General features: G+C 40.1%; 1 protein-coding gene across 1 annotated transcript in view; it reads right to left on the bottom strand.

Moving 5' to 3' along the window:
- Positions 1–1,312: 1,312 nt before the first annotated feature.
- pde11a (phosphodiesterase 11a) overlaps positions 1,313–24,787 on the bottom strand; it is a 55,506-nt gene continuing 32,031 nt past the window's right edge. The window contains exons 11-20 of the mRNA XM_085249339.1: positions 21,743–21,889; positions 21,504–21,611; positions 17,018–17,127; positions 15,422–15,512; positions 10,139–10,239; positions 9,864–9,941; positions 9,704–9,767; positions 9,335–9,409; positions 8,393–8,476; positions 1,313–4,132 (exon numbers count right to left, since the gene is read on the bottom strand). Of these exons, the coding sequence (XP_085105465.1) occupies positions 3,899–4,132; positions 8,393–8,476; positions 9,335–9,409; positions 9,704–9,767; positions 9,864–9,941; positions 10,139–10,239; positions 15,422–15,512; positions 17,018–17,127; positions 21,504–21,611; positions 21,743–21,889 (1,092 nt within the window). The 3' untranslated portion in view covers positions 1,313–3,898. The remainder of the gene's footprint in view (positions 4,133–8,392; positions 8,477–9,334; positions 9,410–9,703; positions 9,768–9,863; positions 9,942–10,138; positions 10,240–15,421; positions 15,513–17,017; positions 17,128–21,503; positions 21,612–21,742; positions 21,890–24,787) is intronic.

Genomic DNA, 24,787 nt, shown 5'->3' with positions numbered 1-24,787 from the left:
GATAGTGTTTTTCTATCTAGGTATTGGAAGAGTCTTTGGGATTGTTGTCAAACTGAAAAATGACGCCACTGCCCATCAGAAGCTCCAGAAAGTTGATTCTGTTTATCTGGACATTGCGTTTTCAGTGGGAGAAACTTTTGATCAACCATCCAAGTCTCTGCGTTTTCATCTGAAAATGCAGCATCCAGATAAACAGTATCAACAGTATCTGTACGAGTGAGCATCTATCAATACAGGCCAATCAGATGCTTTTCTGATGTTATTGCATAATGGATCAAAACCTTTTTTTGTGTGTGTTCATAATGTCATCAAAAGACGCCAAGGTCACTGGCTGAAATAAAGCCACAAACCATGACAGAGACTCCCACCTTTCCATTTACACCATTTCTGTTGATGCTTTAATCAACATTAAAGCTCAACTAATGGGCCAGATACAGATCATGTTTCAGGTCATGATTTCTTTGTATTTCTTAAGGATATGACTTTCAGACACTGTTCATTTTCTGTAGATGTTTTTTAAGGCCTGTCATTTCCTCTTTTGTCCTCCACTTGTTTTTTTTTTAAGGGCACACTCCACACCATGCTGAGATATGCAAACTTTTCAGCTAATAGCTCTTTGAGAATCACCTTGTTGAGGCAAAAATACAGTGTTGTGTCTGTCAGACTGTTATCGTTGACATTTTTTTTAGATTTACTAAAGAAGTGGGAGCAAATTATGTGTTTTTGTGCCTAAAGATACAATTTAAAATGAGTTCTTTGCTAAGTTGTCTGCTATCTGTAGACACAACACTTGTTCATCCCTCGAGTTAGGTGCTTCTTTTACACTTAGATGATTCATAGGTCAGATTTAAGTGGTTTTTGGTTTTGCAAACAAAAAAAACATACAGTCAGGTATAAAAACTGGACTGAAAATGTGTGAAAAAGCAGCCAGTCTCCAAAGAAAAGCTTTGAAAGACCTTCAAAAAATCTGGAAAACTACTGCTCAAGACTACTTTAAGAAGTTACAGGAAATTCTGACTCCTTGGAAGCAAGATATAAAGAAATGAGACATGGCTTTGGCACAGAACTGTAAAAATGCACCATTAAAATTAAAGGTCAGTTAAAATCTCGTTGAATTATTGATTATTAAAAAGGCTATCTAACAATGAAATATAGTTTGTGAGCCTTGTATGTAGTAACAGGTAATAATTTACATAGAAGCAGCGTTTTACTGTTTGTTTGTTTTTAAATAAATGCATAAAATAAAATGCATACTTGACAGCAGCGCAGCTTCAAAATGGATCACCACAATCAGAGTCAGAGCAAACCAGAGCACGTGTAGCAGCAGTTTTTATTTAAACTCTCAACAGAAACATCGCTCATTTGCCTTTCCATGCCTTAGTTTTCTTTCAGTTTAGCCTGCCGTGAATAAATCCAGAGTCCAAACTGGGAGAAAGTAGAAACACAAAAAGCACGTTACACTGCGGGAAAAAATGAGTAGAAGTTGGCCCTGCACGGAGACCTAATTGGAAAATAGAACAGTGATATTCATACGTAAATCACATAACATGATGCAATAGAATTTAAGTCATGCATTTCCCATGAGATCAAATGTTTACTGATGAAAGTACGAGGTATTTCTTGGCTCACTTATTTGCTACATCCTTAGCAAGTGGTTGAATTTAATACTGCATAAAGACATGCGATTTCTTTAAAAAGAACAAAACAAACAAACAAAGAAAAAACAAACAATCTGGCTGACTTCAGTTTAGCTCTTCAACTAAAATACAGAGCACACAGATCCATGCCACACAATGTGCACAGTCACGTTGTAAAACTCCAATTAACAAAAGCTACAACACAATTCATAAGGCAAACCCCCACCCCAAAATAACACTTATTATAATTGTTTGATAATTTAAATAATGTCCAATTTAAAGCCTAATTTAGAAATGGCATCATCACATAGTTTGTCCATAGGGTGGCTCCAACTCCAAAGCTCTCAGGACTGTGCAGGAGCACAAGAGTATACATCTCAGCTGGGTATAGACTGTATATAAAAGATAGATGGGGAAGCCAATGTGGAAGTTCTTTAAATAACCAGCAGGGGGCAGCACTGACTGTCAAAAGAGCTGCAGTTGTATATATATTTACAGGAAAAATGCCCTGGGCTCCCTTGCTCTTTAAGCTCAGCATATACTTCCCTGATTATTTTAGTATTTTAATTAAAATTATCATTAGAATTTGAAAGTAAGTGAGTCACATGTTGTTAGCCGATGACTGTGTGGTGTCTCTCAGTTTCAAAGTCAGATCTTCTTCTTCTTCATTTCACTAAAACAATACGTTTAAGACTTAAGTCGCACATTAGTTTACTAACTGAAGGGTGGCTTAACGAAGGCTCTGTCCATCCTTTATATAGAGTCTAACCGTGGAGTCAAGTGGGGTCGTGATAGTAAGTTTCTTGCTATTTTATGAAATATTTAGTGATGTTAAAAATGAATATATAACTGACATTTAACTAACATATTATGTTTCAATATCTTCAAAGAATATCACCCAATATATAGGTACTGAAAGTTTTTACTTTCTCATTTAAGTCCCAACAATATATTAATGACTGGGCTCTAATTGAAACAAAAGTTTGTGACTACAAGTGATATGTCATTGTCTCAGGAATTTTTTTAAATAAAATGCAGTATACAGCTGGTAGCATTTGTGAAGTTTAGAAAAGGCCAGAAATTAGATTGAAACGTTTTACATTTTAGGAAATACCCTTAACTGCTAGACAATAAACAATGAGAAACAGCAATGCTATCTGCTTCCACGTGTTTGCAGTCTCTATGCTATCTAAGCTCTGATCACCTGCCTGTTCAACAGATAACCACAAGAGTGGTAAGGATCTTCCTTTCAAACTGATTGGCTATAAGCAAAAAAGGGCAGCTCTTCAAATGTCCAACAATGGCTTTTGATATTAAAGAATATTTTATTTTTAGGTAACAGCTGCGAGTGTTAAATTAGTAGATGTTAAGATTTTTCCTGCAGAAGTTAATATAATATCAGAACAGCTTCATCAAGGCACGTTTGTGTGTGTGTGCGCGTATGTAAGTTTGTATGTGATAAGTCAGGCCCTGCATTTATAAAACTAGGCAAATATATATTTAAGTTTATGGGGGTCAAGATGTTAATTGCAGTCACTGGTTTTTACAAATTATGGCAAAAAAAAATACAGCGTGGTTTGACACACTATCTAAGAACCTCAGCACGGAGGCCATGCATGTTTCATTAGGATCCTAAAACAAGGCACAGGAAAAGAGGGAGTGGGAATTCAATTTGCATTGCAAGCACTGTCACAGGTCCTTGTTGTTCCTGCACCCCGTTGGCCTTCAGAAAGTCTACAGCCACATTACAATCCTTACTCTTTTCAATAACTCGGTAGCCTATTTACAGATTTACAAATAATAATAATAATAATCTGTTACCCTGGACAAAAAGAATGACCAACAAGAGGGTGCCAAAAGCAAAACAAACCACAGCAGAGACAAATATTCCTCCCCTATATTCTCCACGACTGTGCTGAAAATCTGTACACTGCCGTGGAATTGTTGGTGTTAGCTCACTGGCTGACATGTTGACACAGTGGTTTGAGTTTCCTTTCTGACGTGGCGTCATCGGCTGATTTGTAGTTGCTCTGACAAGCTTGCCAAACACAGTTCTGTCACCCTTCAGCACAGGGAATCTGAAGGCAGCAGAAAAACCTCTATGATAGCGCCACACTCAAGTCTGAAGCTCATCCCTAGTAGCATAAAGCGAACAGGAGCAGAGCCCATGAATCTCTGCATGCACTGCACTTCCTCCTTTGCAAACTGCATTTTGGAGGAAATAAGCCTAGGAAATCAGCTCAGAAGCTCGGCAGCAGAAGCTAACTAGCTGCTTTAGATGGTGATCCGTCAGCACTGCCACTGCAGCAGAGTGTGCTGCCAGTTTTGGCCACAGTGCAGCCACTGGCTTCTGTGCTGTCACCACTGCAGGGGCTCGCGGGTGCAGAAACACTCTGGCCACGTTGTCTCTTCCTGTTCAGTTCCTCCCATTTGGCCCTGTTAGCTTTGATCATGTCAACCATCGGCTGAAGTTTGGGATTCAACTTGACCAGAGTCTAGAAAGAGAAAGAGGGGGGGAAAGGAATTAACACTTACAGTTGGCTACATGTGCTTACAACGGCAAGATACTGCTTAAAAACAAATGTTTTGAAATGCTACTTTTGCAGGGTTAAAGGGTTGACAGAAATAAATAAAGGATAAAACACCACAAGCAAAAAAAAAAAAACCCAAAACACCCAAAAAGTTTTCGTAGTATACAGCCGGGACTGAGGAAAACTTCTTATTTTGCTTCCGCTTGTCTGGATTCAGGTCACAGGGGTAGCAGTCTAAGCTAAGAGAAACCCAAACATCTCTCTCCCCAGCCTCCTCCAGGCTATCCAGAGGGATGCATTCCCAAGGCATTCCCAAGCCAGCTGAGAGATATAATCTGTCCTGCATGTCTTCCTCATGGTCAGCAGCCTTCTGCCAACAGGACTCAGAGTCCCTCCCAAATGACTGACCTCCTCACCTTATCTCTAAGGGAGAGCCCAGTCACTCTTAGAAGAAAACTCATAGGGGGTATTTTTATTTGTTTGTCTGTCTGTCTGTTTTTTTGAAGAGGAATGGATCTTATGGACGAAACAAGAAACACTGCATGCTGAAGTGATGATGCATTATTCCTTAAAGCATGGCTCTGCTTTTTTGTTTATTTTCCTCTTAATAGGACTGTAATTTCTGCAATATAGACTGGCAACTTGTCTAGCGTGTACCCTGCCTCATGTCCCATGACAGCTGGGACAGTCTCCACCCTCTAGCCATCCGCTCTTCATTTCCCCCTCATGAGGAATGAATGGCTGGATGGAGCATAATTTATTAAATCAACTACTCCCAAAGTCAAGCGTACTGCAGGCCACTTAAAAACCAGAAAATCCCACGCGCCCCCACTCTAAGCAAAATGCATAAGTGATGTATTTCCTTAAAGAGTTTTCCTTAAAACACATAAACAACACAAGCTATTGGCTATAATATGCTAATGTTACACAGTCACTGGGACGCAAACTTCAATACAATAGCAATAATAATGAGTAATCTCACAAAATAACCGCTCCTATTCCCAGTTTCAATTAAGTTATTATATAAATAAATACGTTTATATAAATATTTAACTGTACATACGTGTGAGGAATGTCAAACTGAATTACTCCAGTACACATGCAGTACCTTCACAGCTCACCAGGGGCCCCTCAGCCCAATGTACTGAATGAATTGTCACCCTTTGCATTACAAAAAAACAAGTTCACATTAGGTCAAACCTTTACGTCAAACTACCGTAACTCTTGACCCGTCAATCAAAAAAGTTCTAATGGTTCCTGAAAGCAGCAACTCTATGCTTGTGATATTAGGGTCATTACAGTATAATCCCAGGCAGAGCACCACATTCAAAACTCAATAAGACAATTTAAAAAAACAGTGAAAACAACCCAAATGTCCAATAAAGTGTCTGTTTTCTGTCGAGCTCCGTCACTTACTTTGTGATCTCTATCTAGAAATGTGCTATATAAATAAAATTTTACTTACTTACTTACTATTTACTTACTTACTCACTCACTCTCTCTTCCCAAGCAATTACTGTACTAACCGTAGCAACGCGCAGAGTCGCTGCTTTGAGGAAGCGTTGGAATTCTTAAAATAAGCAAATGGTTTTGGAGTTACAGATGTTTAAAAAATGCTGCAAAACACCCGTCTGATGTCAGCAACAGGTCAGGCTTCAGAGGGTTAAAACCCGAGGCTTAACCTTTTTTTAAATACAGTCTGTGTTTTAGCAAAAACTTTTTTTGGTACTTTTTTTCCTTTTTTAATAATCCAAACAAATATGAATTTACACAACAGAAGGCAAAAAAGCAAAATCGCATACATTGATGTATTGTTGCCAATATTTTTTGATACAGAATAACATTTTTTATTTAAGAGTAATGCTTTACAGCAGTTGCAGTACTTTGTTTTTGCACAACAGTGGGAACATTTTTTTTTTATCCAGATAGTTGAAATAGTATATACTTATTTATTTTTTAGGCTCAGACTGGGGCTAGAGAAGCTGCACATTATTCATCCACTGCATTACATGGGCAAACAAATGAAACAATACAGGGGGAGTAGCCGACTACAATAACAGCGACACACAGCCGGTTCATAGCTGCAGCCCATTAAATGGCTGGTTTCTAAAGATTAGAAGCACATGTATGACTGAGATTAGTTGCCTTTGTCATTTTTCTGCACTGAGCTGCTTGTGGCAATGTGGTCAAAGCTGTCACCCACTGTTTAATAAATTACCTGCAAGACAGAACTCTATTTTTCTAACATTGCCTACTGGATATCCAGGGCAGTCAGCCAGTGTAATTAGTTATTATTTCAATAATCTCTTTTTGATGCTGAACTTTAACAATTGAATATATGTCCAACTTACAAGGCAAGTTTTTTTTTAACATTCATATGGGAGTCATACAACAGCAGTGTTCCTTATGTCTGTTTCCTATTGTCAAGACAGGAGCGGCATCCACTGTAGGTAGGTAGATATTAACGTTTCACGTGTACAAACATATATGAATGTAACTGATGTAACTGGTAAATCAACTGGTTCTTTTAGTGCTTTTCTACTCTGAGCACTCAAAGCACTTATACACCATGGCTCATTCATTCATTGACACAGCACCTTTTTCTATGCTTAAGTGCTTCCCACCTATCATTCAGATAATGAATCTGAATGAATGTGAATGTGTATCACTCACAAACATTCACATGAAACAGAATTATCATATAAATGAGTTTTAATCCTTTTTCTCAAAGCAGTTGCATGCACCACATGCCTACATAACAGAGTTATTTTCACATTTTCTACAAAACCTGATGAGATTTGTCTCATCTGCAGGTTGAGAGAGGGGGCTTTTCTGGGGAAAAACATGTTCCCGCTTTCTACGCAGCAGAAAACCCTCTGTGGCATATCCTCACTGGTCTGCGCAGCTTCATTATTCCACTAAGGAAGACTCAGAAGAGAAGAGACTGTCATATGGTGGGGTAAGAAGAAGGGAAGGTTATATAATGGGGGGATTAATATTCCAGAAAATAGCGAGTCACCACCAGGAGAAGGAGATCAGCGAGATCACAAACGAGATCTCTTCCACCCACGGATAAAAACCCTGCTGCCTCTGAACTTCCTCTGTACTCCCCGTCGCAAGTTTAATTGGCAGCAGCGTGATCGTGAGCTCCATATCTGGATTCTCCAAACATCAGCTTTTTACACGAGCCAGTGTGAAGACAAACCCCCCACGCAGACGGCGCACAGCTTTGATGCTTTTTATCTACACTACCCTGGCAGTAACAATGGCGTAACCAGAGCCTGGCAAAGATTAGTCTGCTCGAACTTTTGACACTGATCCTGGGTTAATTTAGTAGATGCGAGGATGATCTATGGTTTGTTTTCTTCCCGTGACAACTAAGAGTAATATGTGCAATATGACAGTAAAAAGGAAGAGAGGTTGTGCTGTGTAGTCTCACAGTAGAAAAAGCAGAGGGAAAAGGCCCCGGTTCTATAAAACTGAATGATTTGTTTTATCCTCGACTCCTTTCACAACTCCTCTTCTGTCTGACTTTCATGAATTTAACTCCAGCACGTCTCATCTCTTAACAGACCTGATCTCACCAGTAAGTCAGCCTTTTTTCTTCCTCCCACACAGCCGCCGCTGCTGGCAGTGGGAGGGGCAGTGAGGCTCTGTTGATGTCATTCAGAAACACATGCACACGCACATCACTGTACTAGCAAGGACACAGTATTAGCTTGATCCTAATATTTGCTCATGAGGGATCTAGAAATGAAATGAGATTTTCTTTCTTGCTTGCTTGCTTTTATTGAAATTTTTTGGTATTTAAAGAACCGAACGCATCAGTCCTTGCTAATTTCATTTGTGTGCGGCGAACAACGAAGAACACTGTCTTACTGAGACGTTTCAACCCGACTTACATCACAGCTTCATTCACGCACTCGACTACCTCTGAGCTTTCTCACACCCAGGAAGTGCACACTCACACTGCTATTCTCAAAAGAGCAGGATGCAACCTTGAAGTTGTTCCACAGCTTTCAATAAAAGAAAAAAAAAGTGTTTCTTTTTCAGTGAGAAATCTGTTGCTGCATAGAAAGTTGAATAGCTGTTGGTGACAGTTTCATTGCTGGCGTCAGTGGAGGACAATAACGGGCGAAGGACGGTGACTACTGATGTCAGAGGCGGATGTGTGACAAGCGGCACACAATGAAGGCCAGAGAGCGGCGGATCTTCAAGCGTTACCTCGTACAGCGGAGAGCAGATTCCATCAATCCATTCTAGCTGAAGCCCTGGCAACTCATCCTTCCTGTTTCGGTCAAAAATGGCCTGAAAGACAAAATACAGAATTTATTTACATCTATATCAGTGCTCACACTAGACAAACAACGGTTACAAGTTAGCATCATGGTCCCTAAAGTGCTGCCGTTCTTGCTTTTGTAAAAGAAAATTCTCATTCAGCTCTCAAGACAGCTTTATAACTTTATTTTCCATTCCGCCTCATTCTCCTGCAGCCGGAATTTAAGAGCCTCCACCGAGGCTGTGCTTCAGAGATAGTTACTGGGATATGACTTAGAAGTTAATATTTAATTTCCAACACCCACACACAGAGCGGTAAAGGTTTGACACAAGCAGCAGACCTGAGGCTACTGAATTAGTTATTTCAGAGAGGAGGCAATGTGGCCTGGCTCGATTACTCAACAGCCATTAATTGTACGTGGAAAGCTGTCTGTTTTCCCCTTTTAAGGACTTCCAACATAATTCAAGCTCAAAAACCCCTCAGTCAAACAGACAGTGCTCTTTTGCTAATTAAAAAAAAGGAAACATATTTTCTTGTAAAGTCCCGATACACCAAAATAGCGTTAATGAATAAAAAGGTCACATTTTGCTCTAAATGCAACCGGGGGCAGTTCTTTTCTTTTTCTTCTCTCCTTTTTCTGTTTTTAAGAATTACTGCAAGTCTGTCCACAGTTTTCTTTTTGGCACAGCAGCAAGGCAGTGGAGCAGTCAAGCTGACCATATGCTTTTCTCACACTATGGGACGCAAGCTCTCGTGTTTCCTAAACAGCCACTATGTGCAGCGACTGCAGCGAAAATCTATCTTCAGCATCATCAGCTCTTAGAGGTCAGCAGAGGGGAGAGAAAGTGCAAAAAAGCACAAAACCAGAGCTGGCTCGGTTTACTCACAGAGGGCGTGAGTTTCAGCTCCAGTCTTTCTCTGTCGCCCTGCTCAAAGAATTCGCTCGTCACCAGCTCAGCCACCTGAAGAGAGACAATTCAATAAGGTGCTAATTCAGTCAACTAAGTGATTAATCGCCAATTACGCCTCAAGTTATTATGTCTGTCAAAGAAAAGCAGCAGATTACCACAATTTATATGCAGCGGCTAGTTAAACTTTTTTGCTTCAAAATGCTTTAAATGATGATTTGATTATGAATGCAGCGTATCTTTCTGCTGCTCAGCCATTTCAGCTCCACGTGAATGGATTTGAAATACATCCACACAAATGTCGCCTGTGTTACATATGAGCATGAGAGTTCACACTGTTTTTGTCACCTTTCGTGATATTTCCCAGGGCTTAGTGACAGCACCGAGATCACATGCTGTCATCATCATGGATCTGCGAAGACATATTTATTTTAAGAAGCATTAATAATCCCAAAAAATGTAACATAAAACCAAATTCAATCAGGAAGACAAAGACATACACGATTACCTGCACATGTCTCTATGTGCCTTCACATTCCAATTGTATTCTCCATTGCTGACCAGCTCAAAGAACATGTTTCTATTCCTGAATGAAAACAAGAAATCCTCATATGTACATGTAAATTACATAAATTCCACAAGGGGGCGATGTTACCTAAAAGAAACCCATAGTAAGCTGTGAACAGCTAGAGGCTCTGTAGCTGTCAGTGTGCTACACTGTCAGGGCTCTGTGGACATCTCACTAACAGTTTAATAAGCAGTGTTTTTTTTAGCGGTACATACTCAAAGTAAAGTGTGAGGTCTGTGGCCAGAATTGACTGTTTCAGCAGCTGCATGAGGTCGCTGTACTCTGTGGACGAGAGGTTGGAGAAGATATTGTGACCCTGTGGAGAGACACACAGAGACACCATAAAGAAAACATAAGCCACGTTTCTAAAAGCATACAAGTAGCCTGAAATGAATGATTACTGTCCCTGGACATTTTGGATAAGTACCATTCCTATGACCTGCTGTATAATTTTTAAGAGAAGCACAAACCTGTCGTCAGATATACAAACTAAAGCAGCTGACGTGATAGCAGTGTGGGATATCTTTACAAATGTATTACCCAATCCGTCCACTTAAATGTTTTTACCGCAATAACTATTAACATTTGATATTTAGTCCCAAAATTTCAACTTCAACTCATCTAGGCTTGCTCACATTTGGCCTTTAATAAAAGTTTGGGCTAAATTTTGTTACAATCTACGTGTTAAAATAAGCATTTGTCAACTAGAAAGGTGGCACAGAGATCAAGGAAACTACTGTCAGTGTTGAATTGGAAGCGTTTTTGTTTTGTTTTTTACAGTCAAAGTTCTAGTTGGTTCCCAGCCTCTTTTTTTTTTAAATTTAAAGATTCTTTTAAAAAGAAGAATTCCAGTAATAATGTATACTAATACTACTACTAATAATAATACTTTTACTAATTAGAGCAGGGCGATATGACCAAAAATATTTATCACGATATACATTTGAAAATTTGCGATAACGATATAACTGACGATATAATTGACACTAGACAAATGCTTTACAACTCCACAACTTTATTAGTGCAAAAAACCCCATCAATGCATTTTGACTTAAACAAGCAGCTGCTTTTTATGTGCATTAAAGTTATATAAAAATTTAACAGTGCAAATGTAAATTCCTTGCTGACAGTTTAACCAAAAGGCATTTCCAGTGGAAATTCCTCAGCATAACCATGTATAATATCCACAAAACTTAAAAAGAGGTTATACACACACAATACGGCAATGTTATGTTGAAGCACAGTAGGTATCACTCCGCGAGGCTCCTGCCTACGATAGCCGTAATGCTGCGACAGTCCATCAAGCGGTGCAGCTTCGTAGCTTAGCAAAGTCGTACTAAAACATTTGACAGATTTTCGAGCGCCATGTACCACATAAAATCGTTTCGAGGTCAGTAAACACAACCAGAATTAATACATAAGGCACACGGGATTATAAGGGGCACTGTCGATTTTCAGAAAAATCAAAGGATTGATTTTAAGTGTGCTGTATTTTCCAAACAACACGGTAATAACGATGGCCCGCTAGGATGCTCTACCAAAAATAGTGCTTTGTTGTGTATCTGACCGATGAAAGCCAAACCAGTTCCACACCACTGAAGTTGCAGCATTTTTACAAACCAATTCTGGTTCATCCGTTTCATTCAACGATCCGCTTTCACTCTTCTCATTCTGTGTCACCGCCATGTGCATATGTAAACAAAGGCACTGCGCACGCACGTTTTACCCATATTCTATCACGATATTTCATTTTCCTATCGTTGCCCAAAGTTACACCGGTATTACCATGAACGGTATGATATAGCCCAGCCCTATTACTAATAGGTACTAATTCATATGTGGGGAAGCATATACAGAGCATTTTGTGACCAGAGAGAGCTGATAAACTGAAACAAAAACCTTCAGTTCAATTTTACTTATATAGCTCTAGATATTATAGAGCATAGGTGTCAAACTTTGGCCCGCAGCCTAATTACATTTGGCCCGCGAAGCCATACCAAATTACTATTAGAGCAGGCCTACTGGTATTATACAGCTAATATATATATTGTTTAGTATTAAGCTTTGCTTGTTCCATATTCAGTTTTTCAGCAAAACGTGTTTGAGTCCATAAGAAAAGATTCATTCTTATATCTGGAGGAATAAATATATTTCAATAAATATTAACGTTAGCCCGCAACTTTGTTCCAGTTTTGAATTTTGGCCCACTGTGTATTTGAGTTTGACACCCCTGTTATAGAGAGATATCAAGTGTATCTCTCTATAACAGGGGTCAGCCCCATCAGCCCTTTGTGTCAGCACCACAAAGGGCTGATGGGAGAATTTTAAAAATCAGGGGGTGTTTGAAGGGAGTGTGCTTACTACACCTGGTATTCACCCCTGTTAGAACCATTAACACGCCTAAATATCTAACCAAATTGTCAGTTCATATGGAAATTAAAGCCATATAAAACTACACCACCATAAAACGTTTCTGTGTTATAGAGAGAAGAGAATGAGGGAATGTGCAGTCCTATGAAGTCTTCACAAATTTGACGTGTGAAAGAGTCATAAAAAGATCTTATTTGGACAATTAAGCCATAACAGTAGAACACATAGTTAGAATATAAGCGATCACATTATATCCACTCTCCTCTAACGGATGGTTTGCAATTAGCAGAGGTTTTTAAATGCTGATCGTCACCGTTTTCCCTTTCGCAACCTGAGCACTGAACTCTAAAAACTGTGCCAACATGCTTGTAATTCCTTTCATCAGCTCATGGGTTCCTATGAAATATTGAACTGCATAACATCAGTAACACAAAGGACATCTCTCATTCTGTCACAACTGGAGCAGATGAAGGAAGGAGGCGACTGAAATAGAATGACTAGCGGGATCTGAGAGATACAAAGGAAGCGAGTGACGTTTAAAAGTTTACAATTTTATTAATGGTTTGCGCGGGCTGGCGGATTGAATTTGAGCTCCAGCTTCGACTTGAATTAGCCCCGCTGTTCATTTATATGCTAATGAACTAAGGATAACAGTAGTTCAACCCCAGTATCAACACACACCATTATGATATTCCAAGCAAACATTTGTCAGCTTACTGTGTTGTCAGCACCACGATAATGAAGCCTGTGGAAACTACCGCTAAGCTTCGCCTCAGCTGCTCCCTCAAAACGCCTTCAATTACAACTTCACGGAATCCAGTCACCTGGTAAAATGTCTCTCTCAACCAATTACCACCGAATCAATCATCTCGGTAATTACATTGATTTGAGAGTAGCGTGAGCTATTTGTTTATTTGTTCACATGTAGCAGACAATCCACACCACTTGTCTGCCTCCAAGCACTGTGAGTACAAACTACCCCCCTCTCCCCAAACACACACACACACACACACACACACACACACACACACACACACACACACACTGTTTTCTTTTATGAAAAATTTAGCATTTATTCATTTGGGATGCCAGAGAGTTGAAGAGCCACATTAGGTGCACAGGAGTTTGACAGCAGGGAAACACGTGACTTCTGCGCACTCATGGTAAAACGTAGATACTAGTCGTGTTACTTTAAGAGCATCCATCCTAAAGTCTGTGCTGGTTGGCTGACACCCTTACAGAGCCATACAAATTTTAGGCAAGCTTTCTTCTCGTCTCTATCCGGTCATTGAGTCTGACGTCACTAGCCGTATCTGGGCCTAAACTCCGCTGCAGGTCCATATATCAAACGATCACTATGGCATTACTGAGAGTTGAAAAACTGTCTAAAGTCTTTCATCTTTAATAAAATGATCAGCGTTCTGCTCTACCAGGTGTAACAATTGAGTTTAACATCCAGGCATCCATGAAAACGGAATTTATGACATTTAACCGAGTTAATAGTTAGCAGGAAGTTAGCTCGCTAGCTTCTATCTAAATACAATATAGCATGTCCTGACTGCGGGGTTTTGTAAACAAATTAAAATGTACAGCTCTGTTATCACTTCCAACATAAATGAAGACAGAAAACTAAACAGCAGTGACGTTTGTAGGGTTACTGAAGTTTGGCTAGCTGGTATATAATGATGTGCTACGTGACCGCTAGCGACACAGCTATGTTAGCATAATATAAACAAGCTAACTTTTTTTTCACTCGATAAAAGTTAACTTGAGTGTTCTCGGTGGTCAGGAACAAATGTAATCGCATGGCAGGATGCTGCAAAAGGACCAAACTTCAGCCAGGAGAACAACTGAGGTGGTTCTTTTCTGCATTTCCCAGCACCACTGTCTTTTACAGATGGCTATAGATGCTCACTGTTGGACCTCTGCACTGACTTCCTCCTTATGTGCAGAAAATCTGGATTTGGATTCATCGCTCCATAAAATCTATTACCACTGATTTTTCAGTCTAGTTCTTGTGTAATTTGTTATACATCAGTCTTTTCTCCCTCTTTCCCATTTAAGAAGAATCACTTCTTGACAAAAACCCTTCCACTGAGACCATTTCTGATGAGGCTCCAGTGAACAGTAGATGGATCATCTGACGGGCCAGTTTCCTCAAATATATTAGGGACACACCATACTGAGATACCACACCATACTGAGATTGGACAACATTTAAGCTGATAGCACTTCTAAAATACTATTTATTAATACCATTTTATCTGTGGCAGTTTTTCATAGATTTAATTGAGTAAACAAAGGATTTATTTTTACGTCAGATACTAGTAACAAAGTGCTTAAACGATTTAAAATTGCTTCTCTGCTAATCTGTCCATTATTGGTCAACACAACACTGATTCATCCCTTGTGTGAGATGACTTTTTAATGCTTAATCATTCATAGATCAGTGTTAAGTGGCTTCAAAACAAAAAACATTCCTCTAAAAATATTCAGGTACAAGAACTGAACTGAAAATGAGTGGAAAAAGCAGCCAATGACCAAAGAAAAACATGTCTGGAGAGCTACTGCTCAAGACCACTTTAAAAAAAATAAATGTCTCTATTTGGAAGTAAAATATAAAGAAATGAGGGGTGGCACAAGAATTTTACACAGTAGTGTATTTACCAAAAAAAAGGTAATATCAGTCCTTTAAGGTCATAACTTTAACCTTCTATCACTCACTGTTCAACCTTCAGGATTAATAGGCATTGACATCTACTTCAGCAGGGAAACCATGAGTGTTACTAAAATTATTGCATTTAATTTTTGGACCTGGTGGTTCCAGGTTCCTGGTACTGTGCATGCTGCTGGCAGCTGGCATCAGTAATGAAATTAGTTTGACCATGTAAAATATCAGGGCAGTGAAAAAGATCTGCAGTGCAGATATTAACAGACTTTCAATATAATGAAAAGTAGCACAAATGTGAACATGCAATGCACTGAAATACAAGAGTGCTGCAAAAAATGTCTTTGTGAAGAGATTCTGAATGTTGGGTCTTTCTGAATGCTTTCTGTTTTGTCTGAGGTAGGCATTAGCAAACCGTTTATGGTAACTGCATTGCAGCAGATATAAGAACATAGCCCACCTCGCTCTGCAGGATCATGACAGCATGGTTGAAGTGGTGGTGCTCCAGTGTAGCAGAGGTCCCATAAAGCAGAGCGAGAGCTGAGCCCGTCCTGCCAAACACACACACACGCGCACGCATATTGGGATCAAAAACGAGGGATAACATAATCAGGATTCAACACATGCAGAGAAACTGATTGAGTTTGGTATGATTTCCTCACCAACCTGTCACCACGTGTTGCAGTACAGAAAACAGCTTGAGAGTCATATCCTAAACTACAGCAAAGACGGAGAGGTTTCACACTGAATAAGATCGTCGTTTAATTTAGCTTCTAAAAAGAATACTCAAGAGAAGTGACACAGCCACAAACGACGCATGTGAGCTGGATTTAAAATGCAAAAATATCCCACATTTTAGTGCCGTCTTTAAATGTTATTTATTACCCATGGTAAAAATCAGCATTTCTTATAATGAGGGTTTTACAAATGTGAATTAGTCTGGATTAATAGGTTGAGGTGTACATGCAATTGCAGCAGATCTGTTGGCTGCTCATCCATGATGTGTGTCCTGTTCCACCACATCCCAAAAGTGTTGTTGGATTGAGATCTGGTGACTCTAAGGGCCATTTAAGCACAATGAACTCACTGCTCTGTTCAAGAAACCAGTTTGAGATGATGTGACGAGAAGATGGGTACAGTGTGGTCATAAGGGGATGAGCATGGTTAACAACAATGCTCAGGTAGGCTGCAGACTTTAAACAATGCCAAAATCAGTCCAAAAAATATAATTAAGGAAGCAGTACACCACCAGGAGTTTGAACTGCTGCAAGGCAGGTTGAATCCACATCGTCGTGTTGTCTGGCCAGCCTCCTCATCAACAAGACATTTTAACCCAACTGCTCACTTAAGAGTTTCTCTTTTTCAGATCATTATATCACTTTTCTTTCCCATTCTGATGCTCACTTTGACCTTGAGCAGATTTCCTTGTCTACATTGTCTAAATGTACTGGGTTGCTGCCAAGTGATGACATTTGCATTATCAAGCAGCTGAACAGGTGTTGGGCTGCTAAAACCAACACTACTGTGCCCAGCTTGAAAACACTGGGTGCATTCTGAAAGTCAAAATACAATAAAGGAACCCTTAAACTGTTGAGCAGCTGAAATCCTACATGAAACAAGAATAGCGAAAGAAATCTAACTTTCGAAGCAATCTCCTCAGCTGCTGTACATTTACCGTGTTATTGAAATAAAAACTGCAACAGCGCTGTGATAAATGCCCATTCTTTATATAAACATGTTGCCAGAACAACATTTCTCATATCATTTTCTGATATATTTTCGATCATGTTCCAACATTTTCGAAAATCAGCTTGCACTATAACAATCTTGATGGAAGCAGAAAATATTTATATTCAGTAATTTATTAGCTTTTTTTAATGCACCCAGAGTCAGCAATGTTTACAGTTTCTTCGTTAAGGAGACTCTTATATAAGCCTTAAACAACTTCCGACTTGACTCTTGCTGATCTGAGCTGCACTACTGCAGACTGCTGCAGATGGGAACAGCAGTGTGTAGATTGCAGTATGTTCGTATGTGTGTGTGTGTGTTTCCTTACTTTGCTTGAAAAGCGTTGTTGGTGCCCCTGTGGTCCAAGTCATGGCACACACATCCGACAATAAGGGCTAAGATCTCCACGTCTGTCAGAGTCTCCTGGAAACCTGCTGTCTGATTGGCACAGAGAACAGGAGGCAAATAAGAAATCACACACACACACAGAGACACACACACACACATTCCATGTGCTCCAGAGCTGCATCTATTACTCTATAATTTTATGAAGCTGTAAGCAGTACATTGAATAAAATGAAAAAAAAAACCCCACTAAAACAGCAGCATCATCCAAAACTATATCCCTCTAAAAATGAGGGGACTGCAGTAACACAGCCAAACAGTGAGATTTATGGCTTGGATGAATGGATTCTGGAGGCCATGTGCTGAGTGAGTCACTATAGGTCATTGTCGGGATAGCGGCAAAGATAGCAAGGCCCTCAGCCTGCTCATTAAAGCACATGGGAGAAGAGCTGAGGGGTCCACAGGAGCTTACACACTGCTATTTCTTTCCCCTCTGCCAATAATCAATTCAGATGGGATGCCACACATTAATGCTGCACTTGATTAAGTGAACTACACTGTGGTGTTTTATACGAGTTTGTGTGCATGTCTGTATGCATGTGTAATTGTGTGAGAGTGTGCGTTACCCCAAGGACCTGATAAATTAAAAGGCCTGCTGGAAAAGCAGAAGTAATTCTCTTGGGGTCTCAATTCAAGCAAACACAGAACTGGCTGTTTGTACAGTTAATAATATAGTGAGTCATCATTTAAATCTCTGTGAGTTCAACGTAGATCAAACTGAAATGTAGTATTACATAAAATAATACGATTTTAACAATCTTAACATTGATCATAGGGTCATTCATCAGCTGCCTAGTTGCAAGCTGGCTAGTTATTTCCATTCATATTCATGCCAGTGTGCAGCAAAGCTATTGCAACCTTATCTTTTAATGTCTCTCATTTATATGCTACGTTAACTTGATTTTCTGTACATCCAGCAACATCCAGGTCCGTCATTTAAATATACTTACTATCCTATCATATGTCAATCACCGGTATCCTGCGCTCCTATTGGTAGTCCTTTGGATCGTTTTCCTCAAAGTTTAAAAAAGTTTAACTCAGAATCCACCCCTTTCACATCGCCAGTGATTTTTCATCCATGGTTGGCTAAAGGCACTAAATGCCACTGACTTTCTATGGCCTCTGGTCGCCATGATTATGGTGGTGATAAAAAACTGTCCAACTTTGCTGCAGACATGTTCACAGCTTGGTCTGAAAAATCTTTAATTTCTTCACTAATGTAAACTGCAGAGAGGGATTTTTTTTTCACCAATTTTATTTGCATTAAAGTTTAAAGTTGTGAATTACTGGATTTCTTTGCCAACACCAGCACCTGTAGCCTGCTTTGAGGCTTTTTAGTGTGCTTCTAGACCTAGAATTTATGGTGTTGGTACCTTTTGCAGCATTTCCAAGAAGATAATGGGGAAAATAAAGTAGCTCGCTATATGGTTAACTCTATTCACTGATTGTGCAAGACATTTGTGCACCAGATTTGGGAAGTGAAGTTCATTGAAAATGACAGCGACTTCACGTGACATCAGATGAAATAACCACTGGTTCAATTCAATCCTTTTATTGTGCCTACTGGGAAGCTCGGTTTACAGACAAACTGTCAAAACTTATCCACCAAAAAGAAGGATAAGAAAAATGGTACAAAAAAAACAACAAAAAAAACTCAATTTGGTCCAACGAAGTGGACGCAATCAGACTTAAACTTTAAGCTGTGGGACTGAATCATGTGACAACAAAGAAAGGGTACAAAAGGGTGGTAGCAGGTTACCTAGGCAACCAGAGCAACTCAAATGTCCACTAGCAGTCAACCATCAGCACCAAAGTGACAAGTGGCAAAATCGCTTTCCCCTTTAGCACTAATCAGCAAAACAAACCAAACTGGCATTAGCTGATAAGTTAGCACTCACAGTCTTGTCTTGAGATAAGTCAATTTTGACACCAAGAAAACAGGATAGTATAATTTTTTCAGCTTCCCACGTAGAGTCTATGCTATACTATGCTAACACCACAGAAACCAAAGAATTCTCACACTCCTCCAACATGATTTTGCTTGGTACTAGCTAGCTACACACTGTGGCACTACCTGAGCAGTGACTGTCCTCTCTTTTTTGCATATTGGTGGTTGTCAAAATCATTAAGGTACAATATCACTACCTACCACTTTGGAGTGTCAGCCATTATCATATCTGTGCTGGTTTTTGCTGGTGTTAATAATATTAAATGTAGTAAAAAGCAGCGTGGTTTTTGCTGCAGCGCTTTTTGAAATTCTTCATTCTGTATTTTTTCGTGGCCCAAATAAAATTCCATCACGGATACAAACTTTGGTACGTTGCGTAGGGGAGACCGGGGATAGTTGTAACGTGGGTCAGTTGTAACACTTCCAATTTCTCCAATCAGGGCTAAGTTTCAAATGATGTGACTCATCCTGTGCATGCCCAACTCAGTTCTGCTATCACATGTGAAAAATCAGCACATTTCGTCAAACACAGACAATTTAACACGAAAAAAAGTAATTTGTATGCCAAAAAGTAAGTTTTTCTACTTTATTTCAATTTGTAATAGCATTATCTGCTTTGCAGTTAAACTCATCAAACTTAAATTATGTTATTTGTATGTCTATGGGGATATATTCTGTGTGGGTCTTTAGTGCTAATGTTTTAGCCGTTGGCTGTAATGTTAGCTAGTTCATGGCTATAGGAGTCTGGGTCAGTTGTAACAGCAACAGTCTGGGTCAGTTGTAACAATAATGCAGATGTTACAACTTACCACACTATTACTTTAACTTATATTAAACAAGTTGGGGCAACGACATCAGCAGAGAGAGGTTCACTGGTCGCATTTGTATATGCGGTTAATGCCATTGGCAACACAATTCCTCCACTGTTTGTGTTCCCACACATACATTATGCAGACCACTGTGTCAGAGATGGACCAGCAGGAAGTACTGGTAGTGAAATAAATCAGGATGGGTGCAAGAAACAGATTTCCTCATCTTTCTGAGGCACTTTGCAAACCACACCAAGGTAAGCCATGATAAAAAGTAATGGAATTGCGATGCTGGTGAACAACTACATTTTTTCAGCTCCATTGTTATGTTCAAAATTGGTGCAAGAGTTGTAGGTTATAATGCCCACTGAGCCAATGAGGCCAAACTCAAGGAAGACCAACCAAAATGAATGAAATATTCAGTTGCAGAAATTTCCATAATTTGTCTTTTTTGGGGGGTTGGAATATGTTCAAAAGCTAGATTTCTGCATTCTGTCACACACACACACACACACACAGCTACATAAATGGATGTAAGTGCATTCATGTGTTGAATAAACAAAGATTACATGTTAATATTTTGTTAGTACCCTTATTTCATTGTGTTACATTTCACCCCAGGATATGTTACAACTAACCCAGACTATGGGGTTAATTGTAACATTTCACTCTTCGTGTTTGAGGCCATACCATGCATGGGTAATTGTGCTGCAGAGAAAATAGCTGCACTATTTAATAGCAGAGACATGTAAATACTTTGCATTACATTTTGAATCCACTACCTTAAAAGAGCTCCAATTTACAGACAGAAATGTGAAAAATGTTACTACTATCCCCGGTCTCCCCTACAGGTGATGTATGTTGAACATCATAGGTGAAAAAAAAAAACGCAAATGTAGAATGTAACATCATATTTGCAGGTGGATTGTCAAATAAAGACTATTTATAGGAAATTTTTAAAAAATGACATCTGTAAAAATGGGGTTTTTTGTCTTCTAAATTTATTGTCATGGTCAACTGTGCTACTGACAGTGAAGGATTAGAGGAGGACCCAAATGCAGATGTGCAGAGGCAGACTGCATTAACTGAAAGTGAGCTGTTTAATGACTGTTTATATTCAAACAAAAAACCAAAACATAAGGTCCAGAAGAGGAAATTCTAAATTATAAAACTACAGGAACATAAAAGCTTGAATAAGCAGTAAGACAAGAGGAACAAACACTCAAACTAAGGACAAAAGGAGACAGCGATTATATGTACACAGAAGTGCAATCGGGGAAGTGGAGACAGCTGGAGAGAGTGAGAAAGCTGAAGTCAATCATAGAGAAGAAGACGAGGAAAGTAAAGCTAAAAGCAAAGTGGAACGAACAACTAACTCTAAGATAGCGAAAACATATGGATATGCAACATAGGATGCATACAAACATATATGTAGATATACACTACGATCATTATAGCAAACAAATTATTTAATTAAGTTTTCCATTTATCAATAGCAGTTTATATGGCAACAGCCCTCATATCGTCACTGCTGGTCAGATCAACTTTCTCAAAGCTTTTCTATTCTTATCTCTAACTGTATGTTGAAATGCAATGCCTTGATCTAACTGTGTTTAGAACAGAAAGTGATCAAAAATGAGCATGACCATTACCGTCAGCATGGCAAACATGCACTGGCAAACGTTGAATGCGTGTCTCCAGTTGTGATAGAGAACCATTCTGTAGTTTTTTCTGACAGTCAGCAGCCATCTGCACAGCGTCTGCAGGGTAAGACAGGTGGCGAGATGAGCACATGGGTCAGCGGTCCTCGTGCAGTTCCAAAACTGTTCGGGGCAATCTCAATCAAGTATTAAAGCAAAGGAATTAAGACAGGGAAACTCAGTGTCCTCACCTCATAGTCAATCTTAAATTTCTGCACCATTCCCAGTTCCATAAACATTCTCAAAGCTGCCGTTATCATGGCGTCAACATCCAGAGAGAAATCATCAAAGGAGAGCTTGTCGATGCCCAGCTCGCAGACTAGGGGGATGTTAGCAGCCTGTTTCGCCATGGCAGGAGGAAACATACAAGAAGAACAAGAGCAGAAATGAAGATGAAGAGGTCAGAGGATGTTGTGCGATTTTCAGATGTTATACGGAAATATAAAAATATGCTAATTAAGACCCGAAGCTTCATTTGGAGGGGTTTAAGATTAATGAGGGGGATCTACTGGAGAATTTCATTGTTGTTTACTTTCAGAGCTCACTGACAATTGTGGCAACAATAATCAGCAGCAGCTTTTTTTCTGTGGTATTCAAACAAAAATATAGGATTCCAATTAAGCATTTTCATATTGAAGCACATCTTCTATCTTTAATCGGTTCTAATGAGCACAACGTCTATCTGATCAGGAGATGCTCTTCCTGACTTGAGTCAGCATTTATAATTGAAGGATTTTGAGCTTTGCAGTCAAATATATCTTAGCAGAGTTAAAGTTTCTGTAAAGCTGTGTTTCTCTTTCCTCTCTATCTTCTGTAAAGCTGTGTTTCTCTTTCCTCTCTATCTGTCTTCTCTAACAACCACCATTGTTTCCTGCGCAAACATTTGCCTTTCTGGCCAGCAGGTATTCTTTAGATCTTAATTCATAGCCCCGGGGTTATGAAATGTCAGCCAGATTTGTTTGCCACTGCCTTTTTCACACCAGTGGAATCCCAGGCAAGCGTGCTCAACAAGGCTACTTATGTAGTGCAGAAAGTGGAGGGAAAGGCAGAAGCAGAGAGCAGTGCTGCATGAGGGGGCTGAAAGATCACACAGGCACACTAGAGAGCAGGGATCCTACTATGCAATAATGGCCACAGGGGAAAATCCTAAACATGAAAGTGCAGGAAAATAGGTCATATCTATTTTTCAGAAATGTCCTGCCAATTAAAAATGTAGTCATTTTCCATATTTTCATCTTTATCAATAATGCATTGTGAATGAATGCTTATTGATTGAAGTAATCCATTCCAAATGCTACAATTAGTTTAAATTCGCAGGGGACTTCTCAGCTCCTATTTATGCTTGTGCGCTGCTGCAGTTCTTTTGAAGCTGAAGTCTGCCAATAATTTCTCTCTTTTGCCATAGATTTTTTTTCCCTTCTCATTAAAGTTAATAAGAAATTGTTATTTAATTAGAAAAATATATATCTTAGTTAAAGCACCTACGAGGAAACCAAATACATTGTGAGTATCTTAACTTTCTGTGAAAAAACTTTCATTTTATGTATCAGTAAAAGTTTATCTTAGATCAAACTTTTGTGAAATCGGGTTGCAGCAGAATCCTAATACACCTTTAATGTTGGTGTTTTATTTCATATGTCTTAATTAATTATTGATTCTTATTATTGTCTTATTATTATTATTAATTAAGGACAGCATTTAGAAGAACAAAACATTAGATCATGGTAATTATCTGCACCAATTGTCACGGACCCCGCGACACACTGCCGCCGCCACCGGACCCGTGGCCGGCCGCCGGAGCAGTCACACTGCCGCCGCCACCGGACCCGTGGCCGGCCGCCGGAGCAGTCACACTGCCACCGCCACCGGACCCGTGGCAGGCCGCCGGAGCTGCAACGCCGTTGCCACCGGATCCGTGGCAGGCCGCCTGAAGCGTTCTGCTTCCATCACGGGGTTAGAGGTAGGCCACCTGAACTTTTTTGCCGCCACTGCCTAACCCGCAGCGGGTCCCGCTTGTTTTGCCGTCCTGTAGATCGGCCGCCAGAACTGTTTGCTGCCACTGGACCGGGGGATTGGACTGTTAACCTGTGTTTTTCTTTTGTTGCTTTGTGGTGGCTGTTTAGCGGAGTGGTTTTGGGGCCCTCCGTCCTGGACCCCCTGCCACCCGCCCTGGGTTGGTTGTTCTGTGGTTTTGTTTTGGGTCGTCGGGAGTCGACCCTTTGAGGGGGGGTACTGTCACGGACCCGGTTCCGGGGACTCGGGGTTCGTGAACAGTGTGGACCTTTATTGTTATTAGTGTATTGGATGTATGTTTGCTGCACTGTGCTCTTGTGTTCCATGCTGGTGTGTGTGTGTGTGTGTGTGTGTGAGGCTGGAGGATGAAGGACAGCCACCTGCAGGCCTGATGGGTGTGGCCCTGCCAGCTGCTGGTCACGCCTAGCTTACCACACACCTGCTTCTGATCAGGATCGTCGGGGGAGCTACTTAACAGAGCGATGGAGCTTCCTCCGGCGCAGGATCGTTGAGTTAGACTCCATGTCAGTGTTTCTAGTGTTGTTAAAGTGTATGCCTGCCGGAGTTGGTGCCATAACGGCTGTGTCTGTGTTTTTCCCCAGGAGCACAGCGGAACACAGGACTGCAAGACACACGGGGTGTGTGAAGGCACAGGGGCAGAGAGCACGGGATACCAGCACTTGGGAGAAGACACGTCACGGGAGTCGAGGGAGCACTTTTGGAGATTTAATGTGTGGTGTACAATTACCTCACTGTAAATAAACCCACTGTTCATTCCATTAAGTCTGCGTTTTGGGTCCTTTCTCCTACATCCCCCACGGTCTGCCCTCCAGACCGTGACACCAATACAGACATCAAGAAGCCTCCCTTAAGACCTTTTCTCTTGTCTTACTTCTTGTCTTTGCTTTTGTGATTGTTTGCTTCGGCCTCAATAGTTTCCTCCAATGTCCACTAAACAGTGACTCCAAAAGTTAACCAATCTCTACAAACTCCAAATTTAAAATGACCCACTTTGGTCTTTTTTGGATAATCGGATGCCAATATGATCGATCGTTTGTGGATGCTAGCCGTCAGGTTCGTGATGTACAAAGTTTATATACCTATATACACTCACCTGCACATAATTACATTAAAAACAAATAAGCAGCAACATAACAATAACAACAACCACAGGACAAGAGGGGAGAAACCGTAAATAGGAGATTAGTGGGCAGGAAAGGCCA

The sequence above is a fragment of the Mchenga conophoros genome, linkage group LG16, assembly GCF_057382185.1.
Source record: "Mchenga conophoros isolate Kocher_MC1m ecotype Shallow Benthic linkage group LG16, M_conophoros_male_GT1.1, whole genome shotgun sequence".
In the NCBI taxonomy this organism is placed as follows: Eukaryota; Metazoa; Chordata; class Actinopteri; order Cichliformes; family Cichlidae; genus Mchenga; species Mchenga conophoros.
The sequence above is the reverse complement of the archived record's forward strand: the minus strand, read 5'-3'. Positions and strand labels throughout refer to the sequence as shown.